General features: G+C 44.2%; 1 protein-coding gene across 4 annotated transcripts in view; it reads left to right on the top strand.

Annotated features, from left to right (window-relative positions):
- LOC121592999 overlaps positions 1-17,503 on the top strand; it is a 147,140-nt gene that overhangs the window by 106,560 nt on the left and 23,077 nt on the right. For all 4 annotated transcript variants that reach the window (XM_041915011.1, XM_041915013.1, XM_041915010.1 and 1 more), the window contains 4 exons: positions 416-603; positions 735-1,189; positions 1,327-1,457; positions 11,314-11,484. In XM_041915011.1, coding sequence (XP_041770945.1) covers positions 416-603; positions 735-1,189; positions 1,327-1,457; positions 11,314-11,484 — 945 coding nt within the window. The remainder of the gene's footprint in view (positions 1-415; positions 604-734; positions 1,190-1,326; positions 1,458-11,313; positions 11,485-17,503) is intronic.

The following is a 17,503-nucleotide window of genomic DNA, read 5'->3' as shown; positions in this document are numbered from 1 at the left end:
GCCAGCATTTATTAACCGTCACCCGTAGCGAACCTTAACCCTCAGCTATTTGTTGGGCACTGGAGCAAAGAATCTCTCGGTACTCTGCGTAATTACGTCTGCATAATAGAACGAAATGAGCGAAGGAGAGAGAGAGAGAGAGAAATACAGTGGTAGACCAAACCGAATTGCTAATCAGCGCACGTGTGGTTCATGCGATGAAAACTTGTCATTTGCGAACTTATCTGCTCGAGGTGGCTCGATTGTCTTTGATTCGTTGCACGTGATCATTTATTTATAGTACCAACACACACACACACACATGCTTCTGTGGCGCTTTGAAATGGCATAAAAATGTTGTACACCAAGTGCATAAAATTCGGCGCACATTTTCTTCACCAACGACCATCATATCATTTCCATCCATTGCCCGCAGGTGACGCTCGACAGCTTCACCCTCGGCCGGTTCGTGTCGTACACGGAGAATGGCTGCCCGGACGGCTACCTGCAGGTTTCGGAAGCGAAGCGGGCCAACGTCGGCGGCATGTGGTGCGGCACGACCTGGGGACCGGCCATCTTCTACAGCGAAACCGATTCCCTCGTCATGACGATCAAACTGTTCAAGTAAGTAAAGACCCCCAGCGAGCTCGTTCCGTTTAAACGATACACGGTTCACTGCTTCGGTTACGGGCGGCAGAAGTTGGCAAAGTTTGCACACATTTTAACCTTTCGCACCGTCCCGCCTCTCTTCGCAGGCTGTCGCGTGACCAGAGCGGCTACAACTTCGACTTCCGGATACAGTACAAAATGCTGTCCCGTGCCAGCGCGGTCGTCCGGTACGGGGGCCACCGGCACGAGTACATCCCACCGTGGACGAACGTCACGTACATCCCGAACTATCCGCTGATCGAGGACTTTACCAACTCGACCGCACACTCGGAGCACCAGACGTACCAGGAGGCGGGCGGGCTCGGCGCGGGCCAGCAGCGCAATCGGATGGTTTCGCTCGGTGCCAACGATCTGCCGTACCCGACGACCTACGACAACATGACGCGGGCGGCTGGTGGAGGTATGCTGCAGCGTGGTGGACCCGCGGCCGGTGGGTCAATGTTTGGCCGGCTGAACGGTTCCACCGACGGCTGGAGCCCGCTGGGCCCGGGCAGCCCCCGGAAGCAGCCGCTCAACTACACCGAACCGCAGTACTACCTGGGTAAGTGGCGTGTCGCGTGTCGCCCAGTCGATGACGTGACGAAACGTCATCAGCGTGGCCGTCAGGGCCCTTTGTCCCCCCCCCCCGCTCTGTAGTGTATTGATTGTTTTGTTGCGTTTTGCGTACTATTCCCGCAGGCGATCTCATGCAGGGTACGTTCTGCTCGCGTATATTCACCAACTGCGACAAGAAGGTGTGCCGTCTGCAGTCGCCCAACTTTCCCGGCATCTATCCCAGGAATCTGACGTGCTACTTCGCCGTTAGGCAGGTAAGTGTTTGTTGTTGTTGTTGGGAATTGCTATCGGTATGGAAACAGGCGGCGGGATTTATTATTGCTAGCAGCTCAGTGTAGGAATTGAATGAACCAAGCAATGAATTATGACGCCTTGCTCGGTGTGTCCAAAAACTTAATTAGTGGATGATTACAGTGAAACTTTTGGATCTGATATTTAGCACGAAGATGTTAGGGGAATGTTTTGAAGGAATGAAAAAGTGCCAAAGTTTTAATTACAAAATTAACAAGCCTCGTGATTTTTTTACAATCATAATATATCATAAAGAACTATGTCCTATCTAGAGGTCCGCTTAGACTTGGCTCTGTATTTAGATGTTTTAATGAACAAATAGCTCAAGCTAACAAAGTTGTTAAATTTTCCACCTTTTCGTACATCTATTTAAGTGTATTCAATATTTAGATCTCGTGAAGATTCTTCTGCTATAGGTCATTGGGATTTTGGTATACGCTATGGATCTGATTGGTCCTGGATTGTCATATACAACAAAATGTGACCAAATCCATCACGACTTCTTTGAATTTTTCACAAACTAAGCGCCTAGAGTTCATCATTGAATGATTAGAACGATGACCTCATCATTGTGCTGTGAATCAAAAGCCTGTAAGTGCAATGCTCTTAATGAAATAGTGATATCATCTCCAATAGAGACTAAAATCCCAATCCTAAGAAATACGATATGAATTATCACTCAGTACCGTTGGTTGATTTAAAACAAATGAAATAGAACATCTTCAACTCGCTCTCTAAGAGATATGAAAACCTACTGGGAGTTCCCGGTAGTGTTGTGCAATCCGGATTAGTTCGGATTATTCCAACCGTCTCCTGATGAGCCTGAATGGATCAGGATTTTTGCGGCTCAATCCGAACGAGTTTGAAATGAGGAATTGATCTATTGATCTAATGAGCCGGTCTCGTAGTACAGTCGTCAACTCGTATGACTTAACAACATGCCCGTCATTGGTTCAAGCCCCAAATAGACCGTGCCGCCATACGTGGGACTGACTATCCTGCTATGGGGGGGGGATCAATAAGTCACTGAAAGCCAAGCCCACAAGTAGTAGTGGTACAGACAGGCCTTGACCGACAACGGTTGTTGAGCCAAAAGAAGAAGAATATTGATCTAAAACGCCAAAGTAAAACGACGCAATTACAGAACCTTTAAAATTGTACCTTCAATTACCTAATGGATAAAAGCACCGGCACCTAGAAGAGCAATCCTTCATCCAATCTCAGTTGGAGTCTGCCGGATTATTCCGAACCTCGTGTACTTTCAAAAGCTGTAGTTTCTTTGATGATTACTGAAACTGTTCAATTTATCCAGCTCCAGTATTAATGGGTTGCATATAAAATTAATTAACTCACGAACTATTTATACACTATGAGTAAATTACTAGTTGAATGGATTAAACCACTCATCAATATTGAATTTTCGACAGAGTATCTTAACTCACGAATAAATGAATTTATTCGAGGCACGTGAAACTCTTCGTTATGATTTCCTTCTACATCTCATGGCAATGATAGCTAAAAATTCATTTTTGTTATCAATAAAAGAACAAATTGCGCTATCTCGTTACAGCAATGCCATTGTTTACTGCCCTGCCCAAAAGGATAAATCCCTAATTGCACAGGCTTAGCTTTCAGTTAATGAGTTTGAACGGAAAGCAATGGTGTATAATCCGCCCGTCTTTATCTAGACCAATCAAGCTCAAGCGGCGCTTTTGCCGCTTTAATGTGATTCTCTTCAGCAACACAAAAGAAAGCATCGGCCGAATCAACACGGGCCGATCAGTTTTGTGCTTTGCTTTGTTCGAAATCTAATTTCCCAAGCGTGTTCCGTTTGCACACTTTACGACCCGTAATACTTTGTTTACTCGATTAACCGGTTGCGGATGACAAAGTTCAGATAAAGCGGCGAGCGCAAAATGTCCCTTTGAAGTTGCGTAAGATTTTCCACCTTTTAAACAAAATGCTGCTTTCATCTTACGCCGAATCAGAGACGGCGCCAGGAATACTTTTCAGCAAATTATTTGCCACACTTTCCCGGCAGCGACCATACACGCGTGAGATCAAACCGACCAGACAGCGACCGTCCTAAGAAATGGTCAGCGACAGCCATTCTCGGTAGCGATGCCTTGGCCCGGCATGGCGCGACTAATTGGGATTAAATCGTTTCGCCTGTTGAGGCAATTTGCCCGAAACCAGTTACCACATTGTTCTTACCACCACTTGCCGCGCGCCATTTCCATAATGGCTTCATCTCGATCTAAGATGACGGTGCTTCACTTCCTGCCTTAGTGTTCCTTACGACGATGGAAACAGCAAGAACGCTTTACCTTTCTACCGGCAGGTAAGGTGTCTGTCTACCCCCTTTCGCTCAAACGATTACCACTCATCGTCTAGCCCTGAGAGGGGGTAAACGTCCGCTACTACTGCTACTACTACTTTGTCGGTATCTTCCCACCTTCCCGCTGCTCCGGTCAGCTGATTAGGGTTCAATATTTTACTTAGCAATTAAAGCACCATTAAAAGTCACTCTTTCACCCAGAAGTGCTGGGTGACACTGGCGACGGTTCGCTCTTACCTGGCTTTCACCATGTCATCCTCTGTCAGGCTGATGTACGTGCCCTGGCCATTAGGTTGCCGCACTCGAGGTGATGAAGAGAGCGCCCGGTTCTGGAAGTGGCTGGTCAGATGTACGTATGTACCGGTTGTCGACAAGGGTAAAAGGTCCCTACAGCAGCAGCAGCAGCAGCAGCAGCGCCGGCAGTAGCACCGTGGAACTTTTAATGAATTTTATAAACGTTGATGAATTTTGCAGAACGTATTGCAGATGAAATTTAATTAAACTAGCGGCACAAACAAACACCGACCGGGTCGGTCTGGTCGTTTCGGGTCCGCACGCCCGTCCACCATCGCGTTATTATCGTCCTCGCTTGCAACGGCAAAGCTGTGTGTGTGCGAAGCTAAACTCTCCTGATCATTGAACACTCCACAGCAGCCGCAGAGAAGAAGCAGCAGCGTGAGGGAATGAGTTGGATAAACATAAATTCTACCATAATTAGTACGCTCCTTGCCTTTGAAGGGATGCCGTTTTTCCTTTCTCTTTCCTTTTCTTTTTCTATCTCGCTCTCCCTCTATTTACGGAGAAATGTCTCATCCAAACATGATGTCACAGCATGTCCTGGACAGTCGGTACCCCGCAAGACCAACAAAAAACAGCGGATTATGGATCATCGTCCGTAAAAGCCCAATCTGTTTGATGATCCGAAGCTGATGATTATGATTACGGGAGGCGCTTGGGTGAATTATGGGAATGAAAACCGCCCGCCCGCGTTGACGGGAACAACGAAGCGCACGTGGAGTCCGAACACGCCGGCGCTTTTCTCCAGCGACAGAGCCAGTGCCAGTGGAGCCATTTGATTTAGAGCTTTCCCCTTCCGAGCCCCAAACCCCTGGGTTCGGGTGACAATTTGATGGCCTAATAAAATGATTATGCCGTGCACAAGGGGTACCACACGGGCACGGGGCGCGCGTTAAAACTAATCCCATTTCGGGTGGCAAATATCTCATAATCCCTGCACTACCTGGACCGGTACAATGGGAAAGAGGGTGAAAGTAAGACGAGCGTTGGGCCTTTTTGGGTGGGGAAGAGAAAGCCATGGCATTACTTTCATTAAATGATCGTGCTATTGTTTTGCGCGGCGCGGTACTTAAGCTGGACGCTCATTAATGGGTGGAAATTGGTCACCGTTGAAAGGGTAATAACCGTGTAAGAACGGGGAGCTGCTCTGCTGCTGGGGCTTTGCTTTTATTGCATTCATTTTACAGTTCAATCCTATTAACGGTTAATGGGATGTTTTTGTTTTGGGTTTTTAGTACCGTCGACGAGAAATACATCAGACAGGAAATATGGAAAATGGTTTCTGAAGGCTATCAGTCTAGAAACTGCTAATATTTATAGATGGAAAGGTAGTTTGTATGCTGTGGAGACATTCAAAGATTACGATCAGTCAGAAAAACTATCAAACATTAAAAGAACTAAACAACTTTACTTTATGCTGTCAAAAAATTCAAACAAAAATTCAAGCATTTACGTACATCCTCTATCTGTTTCTAATTACCGAAAGTGCATATATGTAACAAATTAAATGTTTTAAAGCTATCACAAAACTTTAAAACATTTCATTTCATTTTTTTTTAATATCTTCTATTGCTGCAAAAAGCTGATTTTATGTTGAAACGTTAAAAATATTACAAAAAATTGAATGATACGTACAAACAAACAATCTTCAAAAATGACCGTATAAAGCACAGTATTTTCAACGGCCGTTTCAATCATCTTACTAAACCCAAAACACGTCAACTATTCCAATTAATATAAGGAAAAAACTAGTGGTGGGAGCTCCAAATAGAATATACCCGATTTCATGTTCGGAATCAATTCCGGAACCGATTCTGAAGCTGATTCCGGAGCCGATTCGGAAGCCGATGCCGGAGTTGACTCAGGAACCGATTCCGGAGTCGACTTTGGACCAATTCCGAAGTCGAATCCGCATTCGAAATCGGCTCCGTAATCAGAACCGACAGCGGAATCGAAATCGATCTGGGAATAGCAATTTGTTCCAGAAACGGAATCAGAATTGATGCCTTAATTGGAATTAGCTCCAGAATGAGAATCAGTTCTTGAATTGAAATAAGAAGTTTCAATCCGGAAATCTGTAAGAATCCTTTACAAGTAAATTTGGATTCTTTGTGGCTATCAATACGTAGCATCATTGGACCCAAACGTCTACTCTTATGAAGATGTCGAAATCGACTTTGATTTCAAAGCCTATTAAAGTGACATTTGCTTGAAATTGTTTTTCCATAACTGCTCGATTAGTACTTGATACGCCAGAAATTGTGGATATGTGTGTGATCAAGTGTGTTGAAAGCGCCAAAATTTGGTGTGTTCGTACATTGGACTTTGTTCAATTGATGAACGATGCCATCGAGCTCTTTTTCATTGATAGCTGTTGAAGAGCAAGCCTTGAGTAAAATAGTAGGCTATGATTATTAATGTAAGATTCTAGAAATATAGTCTTGTTCCAACCAGCAACCTTTACACAGCTACTCTCTACAGGTTATGGGCCCAGACTCGAAAATTGATTAAAGATCCAGAATATCGAAGACTTGAATCTAGAAAGTTTAGTGAAAATGGCGCTTCCTAGCTCAAGCAATTCCTCGTCAAGTTTCGTCGGTTCGACAAGTATTCCCTCCATTGAACGTCTGCTCGGTCGGGAAAATTGGACATCCTGGAAGTTTGCTGCTAAAACGTTTCTACAACTCGAAGGACTTTGGGAAGTAGTAAAACCTGTGAAAAAAGAGGATGGAACTTTCGAAACGGTGGACGAAAAAAAGGATTTGCAAGCCAGATTGAAGCTCATCCTTTTACTCGACCCAACAATTTATGTCCATATTGAAGACGCGGAATCGGCTCGATCTGCTTGGGACAAATTGGAAATGGCGTTTGAGGATAAAGGGCTTTCTAGGCAAATCGGCTTGCTTCACAAGCTGATTAAGTCTGATTTGGATACATGTGGCTCAATGAATTCATACGTGAATCAGGTAATATCCACGGCAAACCAACTAAATGCCATTGGTTTCAAATTGCCCGACTTGTGGGTAGGAATGATTCTTTTGGCTGGTTTACCGGAAGAGTATCGACCGATGATTTTGGCTATGGAGAATTCTGGTGTTGCAATCACAGGCGACTATGTGAAGACAAAACTTCTTCAAGAGAGGCCGTTGCTACGTAACGAAAATGTTCAAGCGTTAGCCACTAACAAACGTCGTGAAGTTTTCAAGCCAAAACAGAAGCCTTCTTCGTCGAAAGGTCCGCAATGTAGGAAATGTGGCCGGTATGGTCATATTGCGAAATTCTGCAAGGATGATCGAAAAGGAGGAACAACGTTGTGTACGGTGCTATCGACATTTGGAAACAGTGAAGCTAACGAGTGGATTTTGGATTCGGCAGCGTATGCGCACATGACTAGCAACAAGGATTTATTGAGCAACCTGCAAAATGCAACAGGTAAAGTAGTTGCTGCTAACGGAGGAACTCTGGACATTGTCGCTCGTGGAACTGCTATAATACAACCGAAATGCATGGAAGAGATTGTAACGATCAGCGATGTAAAGCTGATTCCAGGTTTAACATCGAATTTACTTTCGGTTAGCAGGATGGTAGAAAAGGGATATACTGTTCAATTCAACACCAAAGGTTGCAAAGTATATAACCCTAGCGGTAAGTTGGTGCTTACTGGTATTCACAACAATAATCAGTTCAAGGTGGAACAGGTAGCGAACAACATGCAGGGGGCTCTGTCGTGTAACACAGCAGAAAGTTTCGAATTGTGGCATAAACGGATGGGGCATCTGGGTGCTGTGAATCTCAAGAAACTTGCTGGTGGTTTGGCAACTGGCATCACATTGAAAAATATGGACGGTGCGGATTGCAGAGTTTGCCCGTTAGGCAAACATTCGAAGTTACCGTTTCCGAAGAAAGGTTCTCGAGCTGAAAATGTCTTGGATTTGGTTCATTCGGACATTAATGGACCGATGGAAACGCACTCGCTTGGTGGACATCGATACTACATCACGTTCATCGATGACAAGACGAGGCGTATATTCGTTTATTTCCTTAAGACGAAATCTGAAGTAGAAGTTTTCGAAGCCTTCAAGAGATTCCACGCGATGGCGGAGCGTCAAAGCGGAAGGAAGCTTAAAACACTACGTACAGATAACGGTAAGGAATATATGAACAAATCCCTAACATCGTTCTTGCAGAAAGAGGGCATCCGCCATGAAACTTCGAACGGATACACACCACAGCAAAATGGACTGGCGGAACGTGCCAACAGAACTATTGTGGAAATGGCGCGGTGTTTACTGTTCGAAGGAAACATGACCAAAGGTTTTTGGGCGGAGGCGGTTTCAACAGCAGTTTATCTTATCAATCGTTCTCCTACACGTGGACACAATTTAACTCCTGAAGAAGCGTGGAATGGAAGAAAACCTGATCTTTCACATCTGCGTGTGTTTGGAACGAAAGCGATGGTAATGATTCCGAAGGAGAAGCGACGTAAATGGGATCCGAAATCTCATGAGTGCGTTCTGATTGGCTTTGATGAAGAAACGAAAGGATATCGTCTGTACGACCATAAAAAGAAGCAAACGATCATTAGCCGCGAAGTAATTTTTTTAGATGAAGGTTGTTCATCGAACGTGACAGTTACAGCAATGCAAGAGCCAAGAAGAACATTCGTTAGACTGGACATCGAGGAAACAACTTCAATCCAACCTGTGTAAATCCCGGTTCCCAATTTTGCACCCGTTGCTGGATCAGACAGCACGTTGGAAGAAAATGATGCAGAAACGGATGGTGAACTCGATGAAAGTACGACAGATGACGAAAACAACACTAGTACAGAAACGATGGTACAATCTGAAGACGATTCGAGTGATTTTCTTGGGTTTTCCGGAAGCGATGTCGATGGCTTTGTAGCAGTTGCGTCTGGTATGTACAGTGGAACATATGCTGATCCTGTTTCACACCAAGAAGCACTCGCTAGGGATGATAGCAAAGAATGGGGGACTGCCATGCAGGAGGAGTATAACGCTCTGATGGAGAACAAAACCTGGACGCTAACTTCGCTCCCGAAAGGAAGACAAGCCATAAAATGCAAATGGGTGTATCGGACTAAATGCGATTCATCTGGAAATTTAACTCGATACAAGGCTCGTTTGGTCGTCAAAGGATTCTCACAGCGAAAGGGGGAAGATTATGATGAAACGTACGCTCCCGTGGTACGGTATTGTTCGCTGCGATACCTTTTTGCCCTGGCTATCAAGCATGATCTGATGATAGATCAAATGGATGCAGTAACAGCATTTCTGCAAGGAGATCTTGATGAAGATATTTACATGGAGCAACCACCTTGCTTCGTTGATGGACAGCGGAAAACGTTGGTATGTAAACTTAACAAAGCTATTTATGGTTTGAAGCAGGCGAGCCGAGTTTGGAACAACAAACTGGATGCAGCATTACAACGGTTCGGCCTGATACCAACTCAGTACGATCCTTGCGTGTATGTAGGTAGCGAAGGAGGTAAGATCATTATCGTTGCTATATACGTTGACGACATGATGATTTTTAGCAACGATGTGGCATGGAAAAAGCAGCTGAAGAAACATCTTTGTAGTTGTTTCCGTATGAAGGATTTAGGAGCAGCACAGCACTGCCTAGGTATAAGGATTCAACGGACAAAAGAAACCATCAAGTTGGATCAAGAAATCTACATAGAATCTATTTTAAAGAGGTTCAATATGGATAAATGTAAACCAGTGGCAGTTCCAATGAACAACAGTGAGAAGCTGACCAAGGAAGAAAGTCCGAAGAGTAACAATGAAACTGCTGCGATGAAAGATGTGCCGTATCAAGAAGCCGTTGGGTGTTTGATGTATTTGGCACAAAGTACTCGACCAGACATTCTGTACGCGGTGAACATGCTGAGTCGATTCAACAAAAATCCAGGACAAAAACACTGGAACGGAGTGAAGCATGTTATGCGCTATCTTCGAGGGACTTCTAATTTTAAATTGGTTTACAAAAAAAAATGTAGATTCGAAAATTATCGGTTACTGTGATGCTGATTGGGGATCTGATCCAGATGAACGAAAATCCACCACTGGCAACATCTTTATGGCGCAAGGAGGAGCAATTTCATGGATGTGCAAGAAGCAACCGACGGTAGCCTTATCTACGTGTGAGGCTGAATACATGTCTGTATCGGCGGCGGTACAGGAAGCCTCATGGTGGCGCGGACTTTCTGCGAAACTGGCGAATGCGGATGAAGTGATTGAAATTCGTTGTGACAATCAAAGCTGCATAGCGATCGCGAAGAATGGTGGGTATCATCCACGAACGAAACACATTGATATTCGTCACCATTTCATCAAAGATGCTCTCAGCCGTGGGATTGTCACTCTAGAATATGTTAGCACGGAGGACCAGATTGCAGATGGACTTACTAAACCATTGCAACGGACTAAATTCGAGATTAGTCATGAGTTAATGGGTATCTCTGAGGCTTGAGGAGGAGTGTTGAAGAGCAAGCCTTGAGTAAAATAGTAGGCTATGATTATTAATGTAAGATTCTAGAAATATAGTCTTGTTCCAACCAGCAACCTTTACACAGCTACTCTCTACAATAGCTTTGGTTTTTGATTTTTGAAATTTTGTGTGACGTTATTTTATAATAAAATCGGTATTATTTAAGTATAAAATGGCTACATGTTCAACTATAACGATAGGAAACTACATTTCCGAAAAAAGCAACGAAAAACCCGCATCACAGTTGATTTTAAAGTATTTTTTCTAATTTCCCCTAACACTGGTGCAGTTTAAGGGAAGTTAAAGGCTCCAGTTTAAGGGAATTTGCTCAAATTCCCGATTATTCGTGCTCGAAAATATCAATTGAGTATTCTGATTTCGGAACCCATTCCGGAGCCGATTCGGAATCGATTCCAACGAAAACCTTCATTTTTTCCCATCACTAGAAAGAACTATCAACAGACAGATCATTTCTCAAAACTCCAAATGAAAAAAAGAACTCTGCCCTGTTCAATTTGCAAGTAAACTGCAAACACATGCATCTACTAATTGAACCACAGGACACATGCGGTTCCGCAGGAAACAGCAATAATGAAAAGATAATACGAATGTACTAATTAACTCTTCCCCCTCTGTTCCTCCCTCGCCTGCCTCCATCTCCACCTTTGCAGCACGACGTTCCACCAGGTAAGCACGCGTTCATCGTCATCAGCCAGCCGAAGGGCAACCTGATCTGGATATCGACGGAAGCGTCGGCCGGTGCCGCCACGAACGCCGCCCGGGACGAGAAGGAGAAGCACAAACCGCGCCTCCAGACCTGGAACGAGTGTGACAGTGTGCAGGTACGTTGAAAGGGAACCAAATGTCCCACCCAACTCTCTCTCTCTCTCTCTCTCTCTATTCGCGTGTTTATGTATAGTTGATCGTTCTCGATCAGAAACACACAAAAAAAAATCGTACTAGCCGTAGCCTTTAGTAGCCACTCTTCAAAATTGCGAGCTAGAGAGAACTTTGTAGAGGCAGCCTTGCAAGTGGAAAACCGGAACCGAAACGTCGAACGGATGAGAGCGCAGTTTCCGCTTTGCGTCAGCGTTCGTCTCGCATACGCCGCAAACAAGCAAACATATACACAGATACACGCACAACACGGCACCGTTGGTGCTAGCACAAACATGCAAAACGATAAACACATAAAACCTTCCCACACAGACACATTAACTCGACCATTATTTTTCCCTCTCACATTCAATTTCCTTCCGAATGCACCTTTGCCAATCCCCCGGCGGTGCCGTCCCGCACACACCTGAGGTTTGATGGCCTCATTTGCTCCTAAATCCCTTCGACCCGCATATATCCCTTTTAGCCGGCGCGCGCGCACATTATCAAAGGGAATCGATAGCACGAAAATAAAGTGGCAATGGGTAAATTGACAAAAAAAGGAGCAATCCGTTGAGCATTCCGGTACACAGGAAAATTGCTCTGCTCTGCTTGACGTCTGGTCCGGTTCGTCCGGCCCGAGAGAGCGAGGGATAAACACACACACACGCACCGGTTTCGACATCGGCGACCACAATGTGCCATTGCGTGTCCGTCCAGTGAGCACAACAATATTCACACAAGCGAACGGGTTTGGTGCAGCCGGTTCCCCCGTCCGAGAGGCTCTAATCCTTCTACTGGGCAAGGGTTTGTGTCTATATCCCGAAGGGGGTGGGAAAAAAGGGGGGAAAAGTAAGGCAAGTTCGCTTTCACAGCTGCCTCCCGCGGGCGGAATGTTTGCAAATTCCATTTCGCATGATGTTTTCCACCATTCGCGCTCGGTTTGGTTGGCACGAGATGCTACGTGAAACTCTTGTGCAAAACGCCTCGCCCTCGCTGTGGGTCGAAAAACGGGACAACATTCGTATCTCATGCGGCCGGTGGGTGTCGTGAAAGTGTGAAAAAGTGTGGCCACGCAAATAGCACGAATCGGTTTGGGGAAACCGTGGCCGTATTTAAACAAACCCGATTGATACCTTCTCTCCGTTGTGCAAAGAGCGGGAGCAAATACACAAAGACACGCACGCGATGATGCTACTTTCCTGCGCGGATGCAATTTGTGTGCATTGCGTTGCATCCGCTCGACACACGGACACGTTCTGCACGAGGGTGGCTATTATTGCATTTTCATCCGCCCGGAAAATGCACCACAAAGCGGCGCACGGTGGACGGCAGCAGCTCGTCGCGCTGATGGTTAAATTGCATAATGCATCCGGGCGAGGGGAAGTGTGCGTTGGTAGGGCGAGCAGAGCAATGTTTATGCAAACTCGTTTCCTGTTTTGTTTTCCCTTTTGTACGTTTTTTTTCACCCTTTCCTCCTTTTCTTTTGTATCCCTTTTGTTGTATTGGTGTTGTGAGAGGCAGGTGAACATGACGACACTCTGTGTGTTACACTTACCTGTTATTTCCTTTTCCTTATTTCCTGCCCTTTTTTGTGCACTGTGACTCGTCCTTGTTTGTGTTTATTTACATTCCCCTGCCGCTTCCGCTGCATTGTGCAGTTATGTTTTTCTTACTAGAAAGACCACGGGACGAACGCTCAATATCAACCTCCTTAATAAGATGAATATGAAAAGGATAAATCGCTTCAGTGAATGGGAAAAATAGGGCGCAAAACAAACCTTTACCTTCGCAGAAGGAAAGAATTCTGGGAAAAGGTAAAAAAGCAAACAAATAAACCCCCCTTTCCCGTACCATTTCCTTCCGGTTTCCGGGTGAACAGGACAAAAGCGGGGGCGATGCATTGTTTTACTTTACGCTTAATGTTTCTAAGCTAAATGGCAGATAGCAAAACTCCTAAAGTGTAATTTGTTGTACATGGTTAAGTGAAAATCCAGGTGTGTGTTGGGGCTAATAATGGGGATAAAAACAAAAACAAGGGTACCGTCCTTTTAAAGGGTGAACCATTTATTACACAATGGTGGTAAATTTTCATTAAAAGGTGTGATTGATTTTTTGCTATTTTATCCTTAGAATGCAAACCGAAAACATTTCCTCTTCGTATAATGGAAAAAGATTCGTATTTGGCTCTTTTTGCCTCTTCTAATTTTAACGCTGGCTTTCCTTCTTTTTTGGGAAAAAGCCAAAGTCTGTCTAACAACCAACCAATAATAATTGGTGCAAAAAACACTAAATATTGTGCCGCATGATATAAACAGAGATTATAGTTAGTTAGTTAGTTCTTTATTTCCATTTTTAAATTTCATTAGTATGTACAATAGTTTGAAATCTTACGCGATAATGGGTACGAAACTATGTTCTCTCCTCATTGAATTCTATTCTTAATGGCAATCTTGGGCGGAAGGACTTAGTAGATTTCAAACAATTGCTAAATTAAGGAACCAATTAGTTAAGGGGAAAAAATACAATTGGACTTGAAAACCCCTTGGCTTAATTATACACAGATTATAAAAGTACAGATTTTGTATACAAAAATTAACATATTTACAAAACATATTACACAATGTACAGAGATTATAAAAGTTCAGATTTTGTATGCATAAATTAACATATTTATGCTTCTGTTTTTGTTTTAAAAAAAACATGATGTTTGGCTTAGGTGAAATAAGTCGCAAATACGGATTTTACATCCCTTGTTTTTTAATCTACATCAAAAGATTAAAACACCTTTTGTGATGGAAAGGATCCCGAAGTTCCTAAACTACCGAGGAGCTTTTGTTTGTAACTCTCCTAACCGGTAAAACAATTCTCTGTTCAAATAATAATGACAGCCTCGGAAGCTTTTGCCCTTGACATAATCGCACAACTGATTAAATCGTTCGGCAATATATTGTCTGTCCAAAAAGCGAAACGATCACTTTCATTTGAACAAAATAAAAGGAACGAAAAAGCTTCTACACACCCACCACACCTTGCCTGTCCAAAGCCACCACGAGGCACTCATTAATCAAGCGCATCTTGAACCGTCTTCCGGGCGCTTCTTTTCGGAGCTGTAGTTCCTACCCATTCCGTACGATTTAAGCTCCACTGCTTTTGTTTTCTCTCCCTCTGCTCACAAACCACACACTTCTTCTCTCTATATCTTCTAAATTAAGGAGCTAGACGCGATAGAAAAATAAACACACTCCCTCCCTGCGCACCAACCGAATGTGTTCGCCGGGCAATTGTTAGTGTGATGAGCAGAGGAAACCGATAGGCGATATCCTACGGATGCTTCTCTCATTCACACACTCGATTCGTTTGCTTTGTTCGGAAGGCGCTATTTTCCTTTTGTTCGGGGTGTGGTCGTGGTGGTACGTTTCGGGATGGCCCGTCATCGATTCGCCACGGGCATGGGGGGAGGGTTGGTTTTTGGAAGCAAGGAGCGAATGGAAGCAAATCAAACAAGCCTGCCGAAAGCCGCGCACCATTGATTAACCGTACCCGGCCCACGGAGACGGCTCACCAGCAACGAAAGACGCCACTTCATTATTGGCTTCCGTTCTTGTCGGAACAGTCGACTTTCTGGTGTGGCTATGTAGTGTGAGAGCGTGTGTGTGTGTGTGTTTCTGCTAAGTGAAGCTAAGGTTTATCGATGGTTAAGATTAGCTGGGAAATGAGAAACACACGCTCCACAAAACGATATTGCTGTTGATCTTTCGAACGCCTTTTTTTTTTTGCTAACCCGGTCTTCCAAAAATAAAGTCTATTTTTATCGAAAGTCTTTTTGTTTTCGAGCTGTACAACCTGCCCTGCCCTGCTTGGCACGCGAACTTCATATGTTCATTTAAAGGGTGATTGAAATGGAATGAATTTCTCTCCTCTTCCCACCTGTATAGTATATCAACTTTTCATGGCGAACATCATTGAACTGAGGCGTTCAACTCGAACGCAAGTATTTAAAAGCCGGTGTCACGCAAATAACCAAATTAATCGAGCAAGGTAATGAAGTACTTAAAATGGCACACACCTCCCAGTCACACTCTTATGTCGCCAATTGAACTCACTCAACCATCTCTGCAGGGTGTGGTGGTTTCCCATTTTTACTTTTCTCACCGTTTCCCGCTCTGGTAAAAAGACCCTGATTATCGGAAGCCTCAAAGCAATAAACATAATTGCATTTCAATTGCAGCAATTACGAACACCAATTCAATGGACAGCTGTGCTGCTTCCCATGCCCTTAAATACGTTAAATGAGCAAACGAAGCGTGGAAAAAAAGAGGGAACCGTGCAAAAGAACGTTCCTTTTATCATGCGCCATGCGGTTTGCCTTTGTCGAACAATGTACCACAAGTGTTGGAGAATTTTTAGAACAAGTGCGCTTGAGTTTAAATTTTCCGTCTTTCCTTCTTGGTGGATATTTTCATTCATTTTTAGTTTTTGTGTTGCCTTAAATTGTACTAAAAGGTTTCAAAAAGGATGTTTGATTCTCTTTAATCGTTTGTAATAACAAAAGTGTCTGTACAACTCTTTTACTTTTATTATTTTAAATTGAGACATTCGTTTAAAGCCATACGATCCATGCCTTAAATCGAACTTCGAATGAATTAGTTTCAGAACTTCTCATGCTGTATCTCATCCAAAAAAAAAACTGACAGTCTCATGCACTCTACCTCTCTCCTATTGTGTACCTTTTTGCCAATCAAAACGCACCATTCCGATCGATCGCAGCGCGCCTGCCAGCTTGACATGCGAAAACACGTCCGCAGCGCAATTGTGCACACGCTGAAAAACGTCTGTCAGCGGCTCTATTTGCCGCCTTCCCGCCGTGCGGCAATACATCAATGATACAGCCAGCTCGACAATTGGCTGATCGACGGCCTCCGTTCGGCCTCCCGAGAGCTGCCCGCTGCATTTTTACGCAGTGTTTAGCGCATTGCTGTGGCCGCGAGTGCTCGCGAAACCTAAGCCGGGCGGTCCCCTACCCATTCTCATTGCTCTGGATGACTTTCTATGCTGGCTCCGCACTTCAGATGAAGCGTGAAAGAGTGTGCAGGTCCAAAGGGAGCTGGATAAACAACTACCCAAGCGCTGGAACGAATGGCACCCAAAACTGTTCGCCGGCTTGCATGCACATTTCTATGCGAAGATGGAATCATAAAGGGGTTCGGGTTCGAGTATCGACACACGGTCTGTTAATGTGGGTCAGATCGGACATTGGCCGTCAGTGGGTAACAGAAGGCAACAGGGGTAAAATCGGGGCCAATGACGAAAACATGCGAAACACCGTCGGTCACACAAAAGACGTTCTTGTGCTAAATCATGCAGGGAGGGTTACGGGTGGATTTACGCTCCACCTGGCGCGGACTGACTACTTCATTTTTAGCAGACTTTAGCAATCATTTTGAGGGGAAAATCAGACGGGCAGGCAGCGTACAATCGTTGCCACGATAGGTCCCAGAAAGATTTGCATGTATTTTAAGTAGACCCTTGAACGGTGAGCATCAAAAAGCAAGCCGTTGACCCGGAACCGTTTTACCCAGGCTCGGCATGGTTCCAATTGTCTTGTTTTTCTTATACGTATAAACGTACTTTTATCGCTGTTATTGATATCGTGCAAAATAAATAGAAATACTATAAAGAGTTAAATTTGCCTTGTTTTATAATATTGTAAGGAATAAATAAAATTATATTTGCTCCAATTTTGTTTAAATAGATTTTGAACGCAATTCAGAAAATTGAATTCTTTTAAATTAGTTTGAAAATAGCTTTTGTGCAATGAATTGACTAGTATCGTTCAAAAACTGTCACAAACGACTTTTTGCATACTTTCAGGCGCTCAGCAAGGACGCACTAACGCCATCTGGGAGATTAATTGCCCTTTTGTTGGTAAATCATGACAATGTTTAAAGAATCTCCACTCGCCCAACATTCCACATCGGACAC

The sequence above is a fragment of the Anopheles merus genome, chromosome 2L (assembly GCF_017562075.2).
Source record: "Anopheles merus strain MAF chromosome 2L, AmerM5.1, whole genome shotgun sequence".
Classification (NCBI taxonomy): Eukaryota; Metazoa; Arthropoda; class Insecta; order Diptera; family Culicidae; genus Anopheles; species Anopheles merus.
Note: the sequence above shows the minus strand (reverse complement) of the source record. Positions and strands in the feature narration are given on the sequence as shown.